At 42.6% G+C, this 16,878-nt stretch overlaps 1 protein-coding gene across 10 annotated transcripts in view; it reads right to left on the reverse strand.

The window, feature by feature from the left end:
• The window catches only part of lrrc7 (leucine rich repeat containing 7), a 170,348-nt gene that overhangs the window by 13,454 nt on the left and 140,016 nt on the right, over positions 1-16,878 (reverse strand). For 6 of the 10 annotated variants that reach the window (XM_035781639.1, XM_035781688.2, XM_035781668.2 and 3 more), the window contains 12 exons: positions 12,822-12,894; positions 11,715-11,732; positions 8,817-8,946; positions 8,074-8,189; positions 7,252-7,321; positions 7,020-7,119; positions 6,445-6,569; positions 6,172-6,360; positions 5,864-5,998; positions 4,187-4,273; positions 2,919-3,030; positions 107-290 (listed from right to left, as the gene is read on the reverse strand). In XM_035781639.1, coding sequence (XP_035637532.1) covers positions 107-290; positions 2,919-3,030; positions 4,187-4,273; positions 5,864-5,998; positions 6,172-6,360; positions 6,445-6,569; positions 7,020-7,119; positions 7,252-7,321; positions 8,074-8,189; positions 8,817-8,946; positions 11,715-11,732; positions 12,822-12,894 — 1,339 coding nt within the window. The remainder of the gene's footprint in view (positions 1-106; positions 291-2,918; positions 3,031-4,186; positions 4,274-5,863; positions 5,999-6,171; positions 6,361-6,444; positions 6,570-7,019; positions 7,120-7,251; positions 7,322-8,073; positions 8,190-8,816; positions 8,947-11,714; positions 11,733-12,821; positions 12,895-16,878) is intronic. The other 4 variants (XM_035781710.2, XM_035781699.2, XM_035781627.2 and 1 more) reach the window with 2 other exon arrangements.

The raw sequence follows: 16,878 nt of genomic DNA on the forward strand, positions 1-16,878 counted from the left end.
GCCTTTGATTTTGCCAATGGAAGACCTATCATGGGTCACCGTAAGCTTGCTATCAGGCATGTGTCTGTGAGGACTGTGGGTTGAAAGCCGGTGAGCCACTGCCCACCTGTTGGTCCAGTGTTGTTGAGGCACTCCTCCATCCTTCCCAGCAGCCTGCAGTGCGGCCACGTTGCCCGGGGGGTTAGAGGAGCCAGAAGAACCCTGGGATGGAGAGTAGTCCGAGTAGGTGGCTGACGAGCCACTGTTGTTCAGGCAATGCATCTTATCCGGGTCTGATTCATCTGTAGACTCTGACAGGGAAGGGCGAGAGAAAAGCATTGACATGTCTCTGCTGTCATCTACCTGAACATTTCATTTGAATGGGGGCTTAAGGAGTTATCTTATTTTCAAAAGGTCACTGATCATGTTTCCACTTGAAATGTGGGTTAAAGCTGGGTCTCCAGGGGAGCAAAAGCTATTGGAGAGAATTGGATGCTGTTCTCCTCAATCCAACAGGGCGTCGTTATGTAATGGATTGCAATAAACATGGGCGATTCCACGTCAAATATTTTTGGTATCTCAGATAGTTCTGGCAATTCTCACATAGTTACTTCCTTGGGAGGAAGGATGTATAACATGCTTTTTACATTTCTATCAAAAAACTTGTTTTTTATAATGAATAATATTGCAATTTTATGCCATTTTATGCCCATCTTGGTGTCATTATACTCCTTATAGTGGTCTCTCTAATATGTAGTATGTCTTTATTCTGAAATACGCCTTTTGATGTGTATTTATTCAATGTGATAAAAAGTAATATTAGTATTTCTAAACTACACTTTTTGATGAAGATTATTTTTGACATATTGTTTGTAAACATCTCTAATTTACATAGTTTGCTCTCTGTTACTTTCAATGATATGACCCATTTTATATACAGAAATTGACATTATAGGTCAGTAACCAATCACAGCCCTCCTTTAGGATTGCACATTCAGCAAGTCACCAGCAGAGGGAGTTTGCATTTCATCTATTTTCCCATTCACGGTGTTGGTGGTGCACATAAAATGTATCATACCTTCAGAATTAGCAAAGTCCACTCTAGAAATGTGATGTACTTGTAGAGTATATTGTCCTGAACAATCTGTCTTAAAATGAACACAATCTAAAAAGGGTCATTTTGAGGAATAAATCATTTTAATGTTGAATAAATGAATGTGAATATTTGTATTTCAGAATAAAGACATACTACATATTAGAGAGACCACTATAAGGAGTATAATGACACCAAGATGTTGTATCATATATATCATTCCCGCTCCCGCTGAACCATATATCTGTATCATATATGGTTCACATATCATATGGTCTTACAGGTCTATAAAGGGCATAAAATGGCCAATTCCATCATGATTTTCAGAAATATTGTTTGTGATACAAATGTAAAAAGCATTTTAAACATTCTTCCTCCCAATTAATTTTCTATGTGAGAATTGCCAGAACAATCTGAGATACCAAAAATATTATTCCCGCTCCCGCTGGCGTGGAATCACCCTTATGCTTTATACCGTACCTAATTAGAATACAAAACTCCCCAAGGACATTATATAATAATTGTGCATTGCAGGACTATGCTTTGTAATCTCACAGGAGGAAACAACCATGCAATTAGAAAGAACAATAGCAAACACAGGGATTTTCACTGTAGAGTTTAGAAAGCTTGAGGCTTTTTCATGTCAGAATAGGATAAGAGCGGAGAGTGAGTGTATTTACTGATAGGGGTCAGCCTACCACCGGTTGAGATATCAGCCCAAATGGCCTGCAGCAACTAGTCAATCAGCTTACTCGCTGGTTTATCATTTTGAAAGTACGGCCCAAGAGATACAGTACCAGTCAAAAGTTTGGACACACCTACTCATTCAAGGGTTTTTCTTTATTTTGACTATTTTCTACATTGTAGAATAACAGTGAAGACATCAACACTATGAAATAACACATATGGAATCATATAGTAACCAAAAAAGTGTGAAACAAATGAAATATATATATATATTTTTTTTTTTATATTTGAGATTCTTCAAAGTAGCCACCCTTTGCCTTGATGACAGCTTTGCACCCTCTTGACTTTCTCTCAACCTGCTTCATGAATGCATTTAGATTTACAGGTGTGCCTTGATAAAATGTCACGTAGGAAATAATACAAATAACCCTGGAATGAGTAGGTCCAAACGTTCGACTGGTACTGTATATGATGGGGTCACCATTGATAAAGATGAGCAATAATGACTATAAAATCAATTTAAAACATTGGGAAATTATATTATTTTATACTAGTATAATTGTTCAGAGAAAGAGATTTTGTTTAACAAGTAATCATTGTTTATCTCAAAAAGGTAGGTCTAAAAATGATTGACACCCCTAAAGATTCTTATAAAGTGTTAAAAAGTTCAGTACCCATGTTCCTAGCATGCAATGACTACATCAAGCTTGCGACTCTATACACTTGTTTGATGCCTTCACAGTTTGTTTGCGTTGTGTTTCAGATTATTTTGTGCCCAATAGAAATGAACGGTAAATCATTTATTGTGTAATTTTGGAGTACCTTTTCTTAGAAATAAGAATATAATATATTTCTAAACACTACATTAATGTGAATGCTACCATTATTATGGACAATCATGGATGAATCGTGAATAACAATGACTGAGAAAGTTACAGAGGGTCAAAGATCATACCCCCAACACATGCTAACCTTTCCCCATTACCATAACAGGGGAGGTTAGCATGTCTTGGGGGCGTGATCTTTGACCTCTAACATCACTAATTTTTGTTTTCTGAAATGAGTTTAGAGGAACAGGGAGCAGTGATGATATAACCTTAATGCTAATGGTTGTGTTTGTAGTGAAGTAGAATACCAGGGATGGGAGTTTACGGCCTACCTTTCTTGTCTTTCCCCAGTAATACAACCTTTGGTTTGTACATGGCCGGTTCCACCAGGGTGGGCCTCATATCAGAGATACGGATATCATTCGGAGAGCCACTCATAGAATCCTGAGAAAAGTTATTACACAATTCTTATTTCTGAACAAAAGACCAAAAGACAAAAACCGACACACAGCTTGGTTAACAGCTTCAACGACTTAACTCCACAAGCTCTTCCTGAGGCAGGAACTAACAAAAGTACACAAATATAGTACATAACTGATCATTATTGTACTGCTTATACTGATAGTGTCATCAGTAACTGATATATGTTCTCTATATCTTAGTGATGTGTAACACACTGGAGCATGTCCTATCTGTGACTTCCTTCTCTCTTAGGGCTTAGAGGCCCAGCTGCTTGCTACAGGAGAGCCTACTTCCCACACCTGATGTCCCACATCTGCAGCTCTGCTCACTGCACCCCCACAGGGCAGGCTGAGGCAGCCGAGCGGAGAGAGACCACCAGGCCTGCTTGCCAGGCGACTCCAGGAACCACATCCCAGGAACACTCACTACACAGCACTGTCTCACTGGCATATCTGTATCTCCCACCATCTTCTTTTTCTCTTGTGTAAAAAAAGAGATCGCAATATATCCGATACTTCTATATGTTTCAAAACATATAATCGAATATCTATAAATCCATACCCATGATGGGGCTACTATAAGGGTTCAGCATGTTCAGTGTTACATGACACGCAACGACAGCTGCAACCACTTTCTGCTTTGGGTAAAAATGCCACCTTAAATCACTCCCAAGATTGTGTCCATAATTTACCAGCACTTTCTCTGTGGCTGGGAGTAATTGGTATGCCAGGCTTGATGCTTTTTGCCACGTCTCAGAGGAATGCTTGATTAACTCAAAACAAACAGCTGCGTGGTGTGGTGATGCCAATAACTGCTGGAGTTAGCCTTGGCACTGCCAGTCTACTGCCCGTTTGCACACTACTGTGTATACTATATATGCCATGATGCAGACTTTGCATAAAAAATGTTCCTCTTCATAAGTACTGTATATACATTATATACATTACATATCTACAGTTTCACTGTTCATTAGAGAGAGTGGCTGTTATCGGCTTTCATCTTCATATTTCATGATACTCCGACTTTGTTTCTCCAGACGTTTCATAGTCTTTGTCAGCGTGCAAGAGGCAGTGTGAAGTCAAACCAGCCGAGCCGTGGTTGAGCAGACTGTTTAATGTCTGATCTCACAGCCACTTACTATGAGGCAGAAACAGGAAGAAGCTGTAACGGCTGATGATGTATTCTCTGGCTGTGGCAGCTTGGGAACCACGCGATGTAAAGAAATCTAAGCAAAACAAACAAACACACATACAAACAAATAAAAGATGGAGAGGACGTTTTCATGGTTCAACAAAAAAAAAGTTGTGTGAGGTAAAGAAGCATGGTTTATGGCATCAGCCCCCCCCACCCATCCATCCCCCACATCCCTCCAGCCACCCCTACCCCTCCATCCCCCAATCTCTCCAGCCCCCCTCCCCACCAGCCCCCCACCCCTCCAGCCCCCCACCCAGTGACCCAGTTCCCATTGCGACACCGCGGCACCCAAGGGTCTCTTTCTCCCTGGGATTTTATGGGAGGAGACAGGATGAGGCAATCCAAAGCAGTTATGGACACAAAGTACACAGGACATTGCAGCTCCGTCAACACAATTTACAGAGAGGTAGAGATATAGCAGAGTGCCAAGCACAGGAGAACCTTCCAGATTTAGGGTCAGGAAAGTAAGTGGTTGCTAGCTGACTCCTTGGAAGTTCGAACCTACTTCCACTGGAAATGTATTTTCATTTTACAGGTTAAAATAAAATCTAATCTACATCTCATCTTAAATATATGACTGTTTAAAGGACTCACAACCAGCATGAGTGCATTTACAACCCTGATGTAAATTGCCCAAACTCTGGGCTCCTATAGAGCTTATTAAGAAATGACAGTAAGCAGATACAAGATACATATTATATGACCTGCTTCATTCATCTCCAGATGCTGACCACTTAACTCTGGGAACAGGTGCTTATTCAGATCTAGCCTCTTGGAGTCCTCTGAATGCAATTGACATTTAACACTGACCTTTGCTCTGTTTGTTCAACAGCCTCTGCTGTTCGTTGTGCAGTATTTCAAGCCTTATTAAAGGCTACAAATTCTGCACCCGGTTGCCCCCCTGGGGACTTGCAAATGCACTAATACTTGACATTTGAGCTATGGCCGAGTTAACCTCCATTTCAGCCCCAATATGATATTATGCCAAGAAAATGCACCTTTTTGCACACAGCATAAAAAAAAATTCTGAAAACAGCACCTCAGCAGCCTACCTGTCTGACTCCTCTGCGTATTCAGAGAGAGAGAGCTAACGATTTAACAAAGACCCAGTTGAAGCCATCATGGGGCCTTTGAGGCTTCCAGATGAAAGGATTCTATGATCTCTGTAGGTTTCAATCACCTCTAAAAAGTTGCTACGCCACAGTTCCATGGCCCTGGGTTTAATACATTGCCCCCTCAAACTTTGTCACACCTGGCCATAAATCAAAAACACTGAAACCTGATACTACATTATTAACCCACCTCTATGTCTTTGAAAAAGTTTGGACACACCCACTCAGTTCTTTCAATGAAATTCAGTTCCCATGCGTTCAATACAGGTGGTCTCACCTCTACCCAAACTCTCACATTGAGATGTCCAAGGCAACTAAGGACTAAATCTGACATAACGGCCTGAGAGGACCTTGAGGCTGCAGTGTAAACATTCATGTCAGTACTCTCTCCCCCACCAAGCCCAATACAAGCTGTTGTTTTGTTTTGCTTTCCTGGTGTTAAAAGGACGTAATAAGTGCTACAAACGATTGAACATTTTCACAACGAGATAAGGAAATTGCTCCTGTACCTCTGAGCTCTCAGTCAGATCCTCCTTGTCCTTACGCTTTGGGATGTCGATGGCAGAGTTGTGTATGATGCCCTGCTCTGTCATCTGAGTCTTGTTGAACTCTCTCTCTCTCTCTAACATCTCTCTTTCCATCACCTGGAACAGAAGATCACTCTGAGTGACTGGGTGACACATATCTATCACATTCAGCCAAAGAGGACTATGTATAATCAAATCATTTGTTTTTGTATTTGTGTGTGTGTGTGAGAGAGAGAGAGTGTGGTAGTATGTGTGGGTGTCTGGGTGTGTGGTATGACCCGGTATGTTACCTCTTTGGGGGGCATGGGCCAGGGGGGCTCATACTGTTCTTGTTTTCGTGACTCCATGTTGGTACCAGAGGAGTTAGTACCAGTGCTGAGGGGAAGCTGGTTCTTGCCCACCATGTTCTGCACTGACTTCACCATGTTCTTCAGGTCCTCTGGGTACGGTGTGGGGTAGCGCTTCAGATTGATCTCAACCTGGACGGACAGGACAAGCAAAATAAGCGTTAATAACAAGATAAAAACGGGGGAAACTGAGGTCAACAGAAAGTCCTGTGAAACCTTGACTTTTCCAGAGTTGTCCTCCTCCTCCTTCTTCTCCTCGAACTCAAAGGCGACGGTCATCCTCTGCTGACGCTGCTCCTCCCATAAGGTGGGGTTGAAGCTGTCGCTGTCTGACTGGTAGTCTACAGAGAGGACGGGCAGGAAAACAGGGAGGTGTCACTGACTTATTGTGCACTGGTCTCACACTGGTGCTGTTCTGACATGCTCACTTCACCAACAGCATACAGTGCACTGGCACCTAACCCAACCATCTGTCAAACGCCCTCAAGTGGAACCTCAAAATGGATTCAATCCCTGAGTAAATTTACACCTTCAGTCTCTCTGACCCTCAAAGGGTAGTTCAGTGACACATGCTCTGCACACATATCACTATACCCATTACTATGAGGGATACCAGTGTTATTTCAAGCACCATTCATCAATTGTAAATACATATCCATGGCACCTTAGCGATCACAAAATCACATACTCATAGTACTGCAACATCCACTTTGTGGGAATACTTGGCTATGAGCATTTTCCCTCATGTCAGCATGTGTTACATTTCCACCCACAGTATCTGGCTAGCTCACCCTCATCATGTCGTGGTTGCTGAGGGAACATATAGTTGGTGAGGACCCTCTGCTTGGTCTCTGGATGGGCCTCTGTCTGGAGAGGGATCAGGGCCTTGGACTGCACACAGAAGACAATCACACATCACTGACACTTCAAGTATAGCTAACACAGGTAAAACTATAGATTTGATACAAACATGTAAAGGTCTGTTTCTTTCTAACAAAACAATATATAAGATCATAAGATTACCTGATTGTCTGAAAGCCAAAGAGCAGCAAGATCTTTTAGTTTTGTGAAAGTGAATGGGAGATTCTTTAATCTGTGTAAGGGAGAAGAAGACGACATGGGAGTAAGAAGGCATATCATCTCAATGAGTACACTGTGTTCGGGTGTGTTCAAGGACACAGATCATCATTAAATATTATTCCTCTGCCAAGGAACTATAATAGCCTGCCTCTGACTGACTGACACCCACTACTCACCTTGGCAACACACTCAGCAAACTCTGCCTCACTTTGACAACAGAAATATGTCAGAGGAAGACAGTGTTGTGGGCTACCGTAGGCAGGATGATGCAGGGTTGGGGTGATTCGATGCCCATTCTGAGGCAGCCTATCAGCTCTTTGGTGTGTGGTGCTGCGTGTAGAGGCAGGTCTGACTAATGGCTGTCGTGTGTTAAGTGATGGTCAGGTTTAATTACCTTGGATCCAGTTAATCACTGGCAGAGCAACCAAACATCTCATAAAGAGCTTTCTTAATTAGCCCGTGGGCAGGGGGAAGTGCTTTCTAAGGCTGTGCAGCTATCTTAATGTGCTATTAACAAAATAATAACCACTAGCTAGCTTCCCTAGTTTTTATAAAATCCTCAGAAGAATGCCCCACTCCACCTACGCTCTATGTAAATATATAGACACACAACACAAGCCTTTTCCTCGTCAATGAGAGTGTGAGGAACATATGGATTCACTGTGTGTCTGCGTTACTGTGTGTCTGTGTTTCTCTGTGTTTGTGTTTCTGTGTGTGTGTGCGTGTGCTACTGTATGTATACATAGCAGAGCAATCGGTAGATACCTATTGTCGCTTAAGTTGAGAACACGTAGCTTGGTCATCTGCCCAATCTCATCAGGTAGAAACTCTAGTTTATTGGAGCGCAACGACATGACTGTCACATTCTTACAGTTCCCAATCTGCAACAAAAGAGCCAAGCAGATATTTCAGTGATCACTTTCCATCTTCCATGCACCAAACCATATAAATGACTAGTTTTGAGGAAGCTACTCTGAAAATATAGTTGACCACGCTACCAATTACTTCACACTGGAAGAAGTTAAGCTACACTAAAGCTACACTTAAGAAAAAGTAGATCACTACATCCAAACTACTTTGTGCTAAATTATCATATCTCAATCTGAAATGTCATAGACTACAAATTGCAAGAATAGATCACTCTGGAGTCAGATGTTAGCAGAATGTGTGATTTAGCCTATTCAACATTTCAAGTGAAAATTAGGCAGGTCTGACGCTGAAAAAGCAAGAAAATTCTTGCCTACCTCACCTATATGTTATTTTTGCAAAAAAGTAGCATGTAGTTCCAGTAGTTAGTCACACCGCTGCATGGCAAAAAAGTAATTAACTACTGACAGCACTACCAAGATTTGAATTTAGTTCAACTGCCACCAAGCTACTGCAAAACATGACTAGTTGAACTAGATGTTGTTCACTATTCCCCAACACTGTTAAATACACAACCAAATGCATTGTGTATGTGTGTGAGTACAGGAGCACTGTGAGGATATAGGGACAGACGGACATACCTCCCTGGGTAGTTCAATGAGAAAGTTTTCATCAGCAGAAAACGTGCGAAGGTTGGGCAGGTAGCCAATGGTGGGGGGCAGGGACTCTAATTCATTACAGCTGCAGTCAAACTCCTCTAAAAGCGATAAACTGGGTAGAAGAAGAAAGAGGAGAACGAGTCCCTTAAGAATCCTTCATGCCACAGCTACTTCCACTTGGTTAGTTATTAGTGTAACATCAACATGTAAAGAAGCACAATAACCAAAACCCTATCAATAAAAACAACCACAAATCTGCATACATTTTCTACTACACATGTCTTTGATGTACCATATTAATATGTGCATATCATTTTGTCAAGAACCTGCGAAGCACAGACCTACTTACACAGACCAACTTAATTTGTACGCAAAAAAATGGGCTGTGAATTATTGAAGTGGAACATTTACATACACTTAGATTGGAGTCATTAAAACTTGTTTTTCAACCACTCCGCAAATGTCTTCTTAACAAACTATAGTTTTTCCAAGTCGGTTAGGACACCTACTTAGTGCATGACACAAGTCATTTTTTAAACAATTGTTAACAGACAGATTATTTCACTTATAATTCACTGTATCACAATTCCAGTGGGTCAGAAGTTTACATACACTACGTTGACTGTGCCTTTAAACAGCTTGGAAAATTCCCCAAAATGATGTCATGGTTTAGGAAGCTTCCGATATGCTAATTGACATCATTTGAGTCAATTGGAGGTGTACCTGTGGATGTATTTCAAGGCCTACCTCCAAACTCAGTGCCTCTTTGCTTGACATCATTGGAAAATGAAAAGAAATCAGCCAATACTTCAGAAAATATTGTAGACCACAAGTCTGGTTCATCCTTGGAAGCGATTTCCAAAAGCCTGAAGGTACCACGTTCATCTGTACAAACAATAGTAAGCAAGTATAAACACCATGGGACCACGCAGCTGTCATACCGCTCAGGAAGGAGACGCGTTCTGTCTCCTAGAGATGATCATACTTTGGTGCGAAAAGTGAAAATCAATCCCAGAACAACAGCAAAGGACCTTGCGAAGATGCTGTAGGAAACAGGTACAAAAGTATCTATATCCACAGTAAAACGAGTCCTATATCGACATAACCTGAAAGGCCGTTCAGCAAGGAAGAAGCCACTGCTCCAAAACCGCCATAAAAAAACAGACTACGGTTTGCAACTGCACATGGGAACAAAGACTGTACTTTTTGGAGAAATGTCCTCTGGTCTGATGAAACAAAAATATAACTGTTTGGCCATAATGACCATCGTTATGTTTGGATCTCATCTCAATCGTGACACATGGGGATGGCAGCATCATGTTGTGGGAGTGCTTTGAACTGAAAAAGTGTGTGTGAGCAAGGAGGCCTACAAACCTGACTCAGTTCCACAAGCTCTGTCAGGAGGAATGGGCCAAAATTCACCCAACTTATTGTGGGAAGCTTGTGGAAGACTACCCGAAACGTTTGACCCAAATTAAACAATTTAACGGCAATACTACCAAATACTAATTGAGTGTATGTAACCTTCTAACCCACTGGGAATGTGATGATAGAAATAAAAGCTGAAATAAATCACTCTCTCTACTATTTCTCTGACATTTCACATTCTTAAAATAAAGTGGTGATCCTAACTGACCTAAGACATGGAATTTTTACTAGGATTAAATGTCAGGAATTGTGAAAAACTGAGTTTAAATGTAGTTGGCTAAGGTGTATGTAAACTTCCGACTTCAACTGTATCATAATGATACAAGCATTATTTCACTCAAGCCACGGGCAGATTCATTTCAGCAGCAGGTTGCATTATTTGTCATTGACTGTATTTGTTGTTGACAGATACAGTCTCAGATGACTGATCCCTCCTTGGTGTAGAGACAATAATGGAAACAAATCATAATTGTGTTCCTTATAAGTAGTAGATCCATCTAAGACATGTACAGACTACAGAAAGGTGAAGTCATGAATCAAATGGATTCATGAGGATCATGGCAATATTCAATACCATGACTTGATAGAATGAGAGATTTTTACAGACAAACCACAAAATTGATTCAACTTTATTAATTCCATGAGGGAAAATGAAAATTAATACTCACTATCTGGTGGTGCCAGTATCTCTTTTCAATCAGATTATAATCAACAGTATACTTTTTACCAAAATCGGGAATACTGAACTTCATGAATGACAAACTTAACTCTATATCTTATATTATAACTTCAACTCTAAAGCCACAGTGTTTATTGAGTCAAATGCCCTTTGCCTCTTTGTCAGATTTGAAAGGACAACGTGAGCAAAAACAACAACAACTGTCCAGTTTTTAAATTCAAACTCCAACAGAGCGTTTAGTGTAAAATGTCATTGTATATTGACAGGATAGGATGAGGGAAAGAGCTGCTTCCCCACACTGGAAATACTTCATTTAAGCAATAAGACCTGAGGGGGTGTGATATATGGTCAATATACCACAGCTAAGGGCTGTTCTTAAGCACGATACAATGTGAATTGCCTGGATATAGCCCTTAGCTGTGGTATATTGGCTATATACCACAAACCCCTGAGGTGCCTTATTGCTGCTTATCAACGTTATTAGAACAGTAAACAGTTCATTTTGTGTCATACCACAGCTTTAAGTCAATCAGCATTTGGGCCAATCACCATTTACAATTGTATTTATTTATTATACACACAGCAGAGTCATTAGCTCAACATTTGTCTGAACAGGCTGGCCCAGCTGGCCTCCCATATGCAGGCCTTTTACTAGAGCTTCTTCCTTGGCCGGAACATACAGACAGGGGACATTAAGGGGAGCACTTGCCTGAATAAACATGCTGTGGCGAGGAGGAACATGTACAGGAGACAGGGATTTACAGTCTACTTACCCTATTTTGGCGCGTCCACTAAGTGGCCCATTTTAGATGCATGTGAAATAACCACAACACACAAAACCGACCAATGACAAACCAAGAAAAAAAGGTGTACAGGAAACAGTATCACAGGCTTGGGGAGCAGCAGTGGGGGAGGCAGGGCACGGTAAGGATGAACATGACATGATGAGCTGTAATGTGGTGACCCTGACCTATGTCATCCCAGTAACTGGGCGTCTTCAGACTTGACCCCCAGAATTGCCTCTGACTCATTCTAGTTTACAGATTAAACTGATATAGTATATATAAAACAAGCAAATCAACTTGGCTGGCTATTGTGTTTGAGTTTGAGGTTACAATTACAAGCAGAGGAAGCTTGGGAAGTTTTTTAAAATGTATTTTTTACATCAGAGTCAAGTCCACTCAGACAGCCTCCATTTTAAATATTGCACAACAAATGAATGGCACACCCCAAAAATGTATCTCTCTCCCTCTCTGCCCCCCTCCCTCCCTCCCCCTCCCTCCCTCCCTCCCTCCCTCCCTCCCTCCCTCCCTGTCTCCCTCCCTCCCTCTCTCCCTCTCTCCCTCCCTCCCTGTCTCCCTGTCTCCCTGTCTCCCTCTCTCCCTGTCTCCCTCTCTCCCCTCTCTCCCCTCTCTCCCTCCCCCTCTCCCTCCCTCTCTCTCTCTCTCTCAGTGCTGCCAACTGAGACGCAATGTTCTACATCACTCTGTACTTGGTGTGAACAGTGATGGAGCAAATCAGCGTTAGCCAATGTGAGGTGAGAAGCAGCATCAAGGAGAAGGTGCCAGAGTGAGACAGCAGAGTTTCAGACCCCTTCTATCCACAGGCCGTGTTGACTACAGCAACAAACCACTGGCATAGAAGACGAGCTAAGATTAAGATGCAATGTGTCAACTGAATTTACCATCAAAATCTGTGTCTCTGACAGTTTTTAATTTGGTTATACAATAGATGCCCTAAAACGGACTAACATTCAGTTCAATGATAGATATGCATTAATAAACAAGACTTGGAATTTAGTTTAGCTTTTGGCCACAACCTTTGAAAAAATGTCATTTGGGAAGTTCAGGGATTGCAATTTGAGAAGTGAAAGTACTCACCTTCCAATGGTGTTAGGCAGTGAGGTGAGCTGGTTGTCATCCACTTTTAGTGTTGTGAGCTTCTTCAACATTCCTACAATGGAGACAAAGACATAACTCTAGTTTTACTATTCATTTGATGTTATGTAATTGATTCTTTAAAAAAAAGGAACAAATACACTATGAGAAGCAAGGTCAAAAGAGAAGAACGCGGTTAAAAGGAATTTTTCAAACCCTTTGTATATATAATCCTCTTACCGGTTGATTCATTTACAGCCGGGAAATTATTGACAAACTTATTAAGTACAAAATAACTTAATAGATTGTTTGAATCCTCAAATTTAATTTGCACAAACACTTTTTTCTCTCCAAATAGGAATGGCATTTTAATGACGCATTAAAATTGATAATGGCAATCCAAATCAGGGATTTGCACTCTCAGATAACAACCTCCAAGAGGAGCCGCCACGATGAATGCAGTCATTACAGAATTAATCATCCTCTCCCCACCTTATCTCCTAATCATCCTTTCTTGAGCCTTTTTCTTATTCTTTCTAACCAGGAGATCCTATTGTTGCAGAGGGGAGAGAGTAGAGACAATATAACCAGGATACCCTATTATTCCAGAGGGTAGAGAGCAGACACAATATAACCAGGCAATCCTATTGTTGCAGAGGGGAGAGAGCAGAGACAATATAACCAGGCAATCCTATTGTTCCAGAGGGGAGAGAGTAGAGACAATATAACCAGGAGATCCTATTGTTCCAGAGGGGAGAGAGCAGAGACAATATAACCAGGCAATCCTATTGTTCCAGAGGGGAGAGAGCAGAGACAATATAACCAGGCAATCCTATTGTTCCAGAGGGAGAGAGTAGAGACAATATAACCAGGCAATCCTATTGTTCCAGAGGGGAGAGAGCAGAGACAATATAACCAGGCAATCCTATTGTTCCAGAGGGGAGAGAGCAGAGACAATATAACCAGGCAATCCTATTGTTCCAGAGGGGAGAGAGTAGAGACAATATAACCAGGCAATCCTATTGTTCCAGAGGGGAGAGAGCAGAGACAATATAACCAGGCAATCCTATTGTTCCAGAGGGGAGAGAGCAGAGACAATATAACCAGGCAATCCTATTGTTCCAGAGGGGAGAGAGTAGAGACAATATAACCAGGATACCCTATTATTCCAGAGGGTAGAGAGCAGACACAATATAACCAGGCAATCCTATTGTTGCAGAGGGGAGAGAGCAGAGACAATATAACCAGGCAATCCTATTGTTCCAGAGGGGAGAGAGTAGAGACAATATAACCAGGAGATCCTATTGTTGCAGAGGGGAGAGAGCAGAGACAATCTAACCAGGAGATCATATTGTTCCAGAGGGGAGAGAGCAGAGACAATCTAACCAGGATATCATATTGATGCAGAGGGGAGAGAGAGGAGAATCTAACCAGGAGATCCTATTGTTGCAGCGGGGAGAGAGAGGAGACAATCTAACCAGGAGATCCTATTGATGCAGAGGGGAGAGAGAGGAGAATCTAACCAGGAGATCCTATTGTTGCAGAGGGGAGAGAGAGGAGAATCTAACCAGGAGATCCTATTGTTGCAGAGGGGAGAGAGAGGAGACAATCTAACCAGGAGATCCTATTGATGCAGAGGGGAGAGAGAGGAGACAATCTAACCAGGAGACCCTACTGTTCCAGAGAGGAGAGAGCAGAGACAATCTAACCATGATACCCTATTGTTTCAGAGGGGAGACAGCAGAGACAATCTAACCAGGAGATCCTAATGTTGCAGAGGGGAGAGAGAGGAGACAATCTAACCAGGAGATCCTATTGTTGCAGAGGGGAGAGAGAGGAGACAATCTAACCAGGAGATCCTATTGATGCAGAGGGGAGAGAGAGGAGAATCTAACCAGGAGATCCTATTGTTGCAGAGGGGAGAGAGAGGAGACAATCTAACCAGGAGATCCTATTGATGCAGAGGGGAGAGAGAGGAGACAATCTAACCAGGAGACCCTACTGTTCCAGAGAGGAGAGAGCAGAGACAATCTAACCATGATACCCTATTGTTTCAGAGGGGAGACAGCAGAGACAATCTAACCAGGAGATCATAATGTTGCAGAGGGGAGAGAGCAGAGACAATATAACCAGGAGATCCTATTGTTGCAGAATGGAGAGAGCAGAGACAATCTAACCAGGAGATCCTATTGTTGCAGTGGGGAGAGAGCAGAGACAGTCTAACCAGGAGATCCTATTGTTGCAGAGGGGAGAGAGCAAAGACAATCTAACCAGGAGATCCTATTGTTGCAGAGGGGAGAGAGCAGAGACAATCTAAACAGGAGATCCTATTGTTGCAGAGGGGAGAGAGCAGAGACAATCTAACCAGGAGATCCTATTGTTGCAGAGGGGAGAGAGCAGAGACAATCTAAACAGGAGATCCTATTGTTTCAGAGGGGAGACAGCAGAGACAGTCTAACCAGGAGATTCTATTGTTGCCGAGGGGAGAGAGCAGGGACAATCTAACCAGGAGATCTTAGTGTTGCAGAGGGGAGAGAGCAGAGACAATCTAATCAGTCTACCCTATTGTTTCAGAGGGGAGAGAGCAGAGACAATATAACCAGGAGATCCTATTGTTGCAGAAGGGAGAGAGCAGATACAATCTAACCAGGATACCCTATTGTTGCAGAGGGGAGAGAGCAGAGACAATCTAACCAGGAGATCCTATTGTTGCAGAATGGAGAGAGCAGAGACAATCTAACCAGGAGATCCCATTGTTATAGAGGGGAGAGAGCAGAGACAATCTAACCAGGATATCCTATTGTTGCAGAGGGGAGAGAGAGGAGACAATCTAACCAGTAGATCCTATTGATGCAGAGGGGAGAGAGAGGACAATCTAACCAGGAGATCCTATTGTTGCAGAGGGGAGAGAGAGGAGACAATCTAACCAGGATATCCTATTGTTGCAGAGGGGAGAGAGAGGACAATCTAACCAGGAGATCCTATTGTTGCAGAGGGGAGAGAGAGGAGACAATCTAACCAGGAGATCCTATTGATGCAGAGGGGAGAGAGAGGACAATCTAACCAGGATATCCTATTGTTGCAGAGGGGAGAGAGAGGACAATCTAACCAGGAGATCCTATTGTTGCAGAGGGGAGAGAGAGGACAATCTAACCAGGAGATCCTATTGTTGCAGAGGGGAGAGAGAGGAGACAATCTAACCAGGAGATCCTATTGTTGCAGAGGGGAGAGAGAGGACAATCTAACCAGGAGATCCTATTGTTGCAGAGGGGAGAGAGAGGAGACAATCTAACCAGGAGATCCTATTGATTCAGAGGGGGGAGAGAGGAGACAATCTAACCAGGAGACCCTACTGTTCCAGAGAGGAGAGAGCAGAGACAATCTAACCATGATACCCTATTGTTTCAGAGGGGAGACAGCAGAGACAATCTAACCAGGAGATCCTAATGTTGCAGAGGGGAGAGAGAGGAGACAATCTAACCAGGAGATCCTATTGTTGCAGAGGGGAGAGAGAGGAGAATCTAACCAGGATATCATATTGTTGCAGAGGGGAGAGAGAGGCGACAATCTAACCAGGAGATCCTATTGTTGCAGAGGGGAGAGAGAGGAGACAATCTAACCAGGAGATCCTATTGATGCAGAGGGGAGAGAGAGGAGACAATCTAACCAGGAGACCCTACTGTTCCAGAGAGGAGAGAGCAGAGACAATCTAACCATGATACCCTATTGTTTCAGAGGGGAGACAGCAGAGACAATCTAACCAGGAGATCCTAATGTTGCAGAATGGAGAGAGCAGGGACAATCTAACCAGGAGATCCTATTGTTTCAGAGGGGAGACAGCAGAGACAATCTAACCAGGAGATCCTAATGTTGCAGAATGGAGAGAGCAGGGACAATCTAACCAGGAGATCCTATTGTTGCAGAGGGGAGAGAGCAGAGACAATCTAACCAGGAGATCCTATTGTTGCAGAGGGGAGAGAGCAGAGACAATCTTACCAGGAGATCCTATTGTTGCAGAGGGGAGAGAGCAGAGACAATATAACCAGGAGATCCTATTGTT

This window comes from Oncorhynchus keta, chromosome 1, assembly GCF_023373465.1.
Source record: "Oncorhynchus keta strain PuntledgeMale-10-30-2019 chromosome 1, Oket_V2, whole genome shotgun sequence".
In the NCBI taxonomy this organism is placed as follows: Eukaryota; Metazoa; Chordata; class Actinopteri; order Salmoniformes; family Salmonidae; genus Oncorhynchus; species Oncorhynchus keta.